The sequence below is a fragment of the Phalaenopsis equestris genome, unplaced genomic scaffold (genome assembly GCF_001263595.1).
Source record: "Phalaenopsis equestris unplaced genomic scaffold, ASM126359v1 Scaffold001090, whole genome shotgun sequence".
Lineage (NCBI taxonomy): Eukaryota > Viridiplantae > Streptophyta > Magnoliopsida > Asparagales > Orchidaceae > Phalaenopsis > Phalaenopsis equestris.
Window position 1 is genome coordinate 47,870 of NW_018165529.1, and position 4,683 is coordinate 52,552.

At 32.3% G+C, this 4,683-nt stretch overlaps 1 protein-coding gene across 1 annotated transcript in view; it reads right to left on the reverse strand.

The window, feature by feature from the left end:
- LOC110033084 overlaps window positions 1-195 on the reverse strand; it is a gene marked incomplete in the record, with an annotated part of 21,037 nt that extends 20,842 nt beyond the window's left edge. Inside the window, 1 exon segment of the mRNA XM_020736946.1 lies at window positions 2-195. Within this exon segment, the coding sequence (XP_020592605.1) occupies window positions 2-143 (142 nt within the window).
- Window positions 196-4,683: the final 4,488 nt, after the last annotated feature.

Here is a 4,683-nt window from a genome sequence, read left to right on the forward strand (position 1 = left end):
TCGTTGGAGAATTGTAGGACGCGATGCCTTGAGGATATGGTGGAGTATGGAAGATGATATGGTTTCGGGAGAGGAGAGGGAGAGAAATAATGGGATGCATGGAGGACATGAGAAAGGGTTCGCCGGAGCTGAGCATTGTTCATGACTAGTCGTTAGCCGGACTGAATGACCACGTAGGGTTTAACCTCAAAAATCGAAGAACTGGCCATAAAGTTGGGCCAAGGTCTGTAGGCTGTGGGCCGTGGGCCGTGGGCCTGTGGGCTTGATTCTTGTAAGTGTCATGCGTAATTGGAACAGTAACACTTGTTTTGTTTTAAGAAAGGTCGTCAGCCATCTCATTTTAAGGGAAAATTTTTGGGTGCGATAGACGTACCCAGCGCTGCGTGCGATATTGGGGTTATACCGAGGGTACAAAAAAGTTACATCCGCGGTATAACCCCTTGTAACCTTACTGTAATTTGTTGTAACCTATATGTACCCTAAAATAAGTTTCGCGTTTCTGTTATCATATATTAAGATGTTACACGTAAGTTACAAGGAGGTTACAGAGAGGTTACAAGGGCTTATACAATGGATGTAACCCCCTTGTACCCTCGATATACCCCAATATCGCACGCAGCGCTGCATACGTCTATCGCACGCAAATTTTTAAGACTAAAAATTCAGATGTAAATACCTTGAATGCATTAATTAATATACATGAAAATTTATATTATGTTGGAGAAGGGAAATCTGATGAAATAAAACGAGAGTGAATGATCATCGAAGGATTCCTCAAGAAAGGCCAAATACTGAATTATTTATTAAATAATTATGAGACATAATTAATTTGAAAATATACTCCCTCATCTAGTAAACTATAAATTCTTCCATAATTGTTATGGGATTGTTAGTTATTGATGGTGATTGAACCCATTCAAAAAGAATAATACTTTGTGCTATAGTTAATGAATAAATAAAAAATAATATATACTTCATAATTGACATGGGCAAGAGATTGACAATTGCCATCAACTATGTCATCAAATGGTCGATGTTGTATATCTCAAATGGGCCTTTCAAGATGGAGTCAGGAAACTAGTCTATATTGAAGGACAATTTAACTATTTTAAACTCATCTAACTCAGAGGTATTCATAAAGCATAAGGACACTATTCTAGATCCAAAAAAATCACCTAGCTCAAAGAAACTTGTATATCTTACAAAAAACTCACCCATTTAAGAGACTCACCTAGTTCGAAGCCTCTTACCTTAACCTAGAAGCCACTCACCAACACAAAAGGCCCTCGCTCGGATTACAAAAAAAAACTTAGTAACTCTATCAATTAAGACATACAATCTTACTCTTTTATTTGACAGCCTCTTCGGTTAGTCTATAGAAGCCTTTAAGGTGCTCATCGAGATAGTGGTCCATATATAAGTTACTAATTATTATGTCTTTATATCTATGAAAATATATTCATCCATTTTGTTATTCATTATTGTCGTATTAATTATTTATGATGCCCGAAAATCTTAAAAATGATAGGTCTGAAAGGGTATTTTAACATATGAAATCTACAACAATCTTAGTATTTAATTCATTGGGGAATATGATTTTTTTTAATTTTTTTATTATATCCTAATTTCAATTTCTTCTTTTTGCTTCTCTTTCCCCTGATTTGATCGAGAACTTGAAATTAATAAGCAAGATTTATGTGCCACCACATTCAAATTTGAATTCAACCTTCAATTGGGTATGATGAGAATAAATGAATGTTAAGAACCACAAATTATACACCACCATCAATGAATCACCTTAATAGAAAGCATCCCTATACAAGAAAAATCAAAATTTTATAACTAATAGAATGTTTATTGAGATGGATGAGAGAATCAAACAAAAGATCAAAATAGCATTGGAGTAAGCTCCTCACTCAACCCTAAGGGTGGAGATAGTAGAAACCGCCTTAAATTTCATCATATGAAGTGAACCCTAAAGCGCTATAACACTGACTAAACACTATAAGAAGTGGATCACCTTGATAGTAAGTATCCCTATACATGGAAAACCAAAAGCTTATAACAAATGGATTGCTTATAGAGATGAATGAGAGAATCATACAAATGATCCAAATAGCCTTGGAGTGTGATCCTTACTTAACCCTAAGGGTGGAGACATTAGAAGCCGCCTTAAACTCTATCGTATTAAGACCTCCCTCAAGAATTGGAGCATTAACTTCTATATGAACTATGTATGAGACATAAAAATGAGGAATCTACCCTCCTCCAAGAATATATAAAAGGAGACCACACTTAACAATTGCTTTCTACAAGAAGATGTTAAAAGCCAAACTACTGGCATAATTCAAGATTTCAGACTTAGCATTATACAAGGGAAGAATCAACCTAGTTTATTAATTTATTACTTCAAATTATCTACCTCAATAATTAACATAACTGATGAAGTAATATATATTTATTAATTTTTTTATGTTTTTTTTCCTCTAATGATTCTCATGACTTGCTGAGATACATAACCCTCAAAAGAATTTTCTTATATAGTTTTCTAGTGCTCATAGACCCTAAAAAAACTTATAGATTCTCTTAAAAGTTAAATAGGTGATATGTGACTTTATGGTGAGATTTTAGAGAGAAGTAATATATATTCATTAACTTTTATAGTTTTTTTTCCCTTTAATGATTCTCATGACTTGCTGAGATACATAACCCTCAAGAGAATTTTCTTATATAGTTTTCTAGTGCTCATAGACCCTAAAAAAATTATAGATTCTCTTAAAAGTTAAATAGGTGATATGTGACTTTATAGTGAGATTTTAGAGAGAAATGTTAAAACTCAAAGATCTACATCGACAATCACCAAAATTACCTTTTATAATGCTTGTTAGAAAGGCCATTTTTGATATTCACTTGGGTTTTAATAGACCAAAGTTTTATTAAGCTACTAAAACTTACCAATAATCATTGATTGCTAAAGGGATGAAGGGACTCCCCAATAAGAACAAACTTCCATAGAGCTATTAATGATGATAGAAGGCGATCCCAAATTTAAAGAGCAAAGAAGCGGTTGCACTTTCAAAATCATTCATATCATTAAGGGATAATTTTGGTTTAATTTTATAAGGGAATTACACATTTTCCTCTTCAACCTACCCTTAAACTTGAGGATCTAGTCCAAAGAATTTCTTAGATGACTTTGCTAAAGAATTAGTAAATTGTTGAACCTAAACTTAGAGTCAAACAAATGTCTCCCCTCCTTAGTTCAAGATGAACTTAATTTGGTCTTTAATTATTCGATTGAAGTTAATTTGCTTATGATTAAATCATTAAGAGTCAAGAATCAAACATCATTATAAGACCCATGATACCCTTGAGTACCCTTAAGACACTTGAACCCTGGAATCCAATTCAAAACATTAAATTCTTTCCTAGGAGGCTCTAGACCCACTTTGACTCACCTTGTGATCCTAACTTATTAGTTCAACCCATTTAATCTAACCTGCCCATAATCACCTTATAAGACCCAACAATCAAACAAAATCAAATTTCCTACTTAATTCTTTGGTTCCAAATGAACTCAACTAGTTCTTAGATTATTAAGAACCATACTTATGTTAGATGGGAATCTACTAAACCTAAACCTATAGACCACCATATAATCCCTTAAAAATCTTTCCAAAGAAAAATATTAAGATAAAATTAAATTAAATTTAATTTAAAATCAAAATAAAACAAAACTTAAAGCTAAACCAAACATAAACATAAACTTAAATTAGGCTTAAGAAATCTAAAAGTAAAGTACCACCAGACTTAAATAAATTAAGGAAACTTAAACTAAAGTTATATTAAAATTAAAACTAAAACTAAACAAAAACAAAAAAAAAAACTAAAACTAAAGTAAAGATGAAATAATATTAAAACAAATATAAAATTAATGATGATGACATTGTAGAATTGATAAGTGGATGTTGCAAGCAAATGTTAATGATTTATGTCGAACTATAATTATAAGCTATGAATAGAATGTTGTCTACTCTCTATCTCAACCCTTAAGTAGAATGTGTATCATAATTGCATCCTAATTCTTTAGATTTATCAATATAGTCACTTAGAATTTTCAACTCATAGTGTATCTCCCCAATGGGATTAAATTTTTAACACCACATAGATTTTTAAAGCTCTTATTTTGGTGGTCAGATATATTATGAATGATATAATATCTTGAAAGGTTGAATAATTATTTTATAATGGATTAAATTATTTAATAAAGAATCTAAAATTGGTCAATTTTTGTGAACCATTTTTTTTTGTTACCTTGTTGACCTCACTTTTGGTTGAGGTCTAGTTTTCTCCTCTTTAGTAGCCTAGAGTCTAGTCAAAAGACTTTCCTGTTGACTATTCCTAGAGAATTAGGAAAGGAACCCTCTCCATTAGAAACTTTAAACCATTCTTTGCTCAAATTGAAGTTCTATATATTGGTCTTAACCTCTAGCACTTAGTAGGTGAGGTCAATATGGGGTAGCTCAAGGTGAATCCCCATGTCGACACTATTTTGGTTGGAGTTGCCCGTAAGAAGCTGTCGGTCACCGGAATCAAAATCTCGTCGTCAGCTTCGAAAGGACATTTTAATGTTTAGAAAAATATGAAATCAAACTGACCCCATATTTTTCATAGTTTAAATGA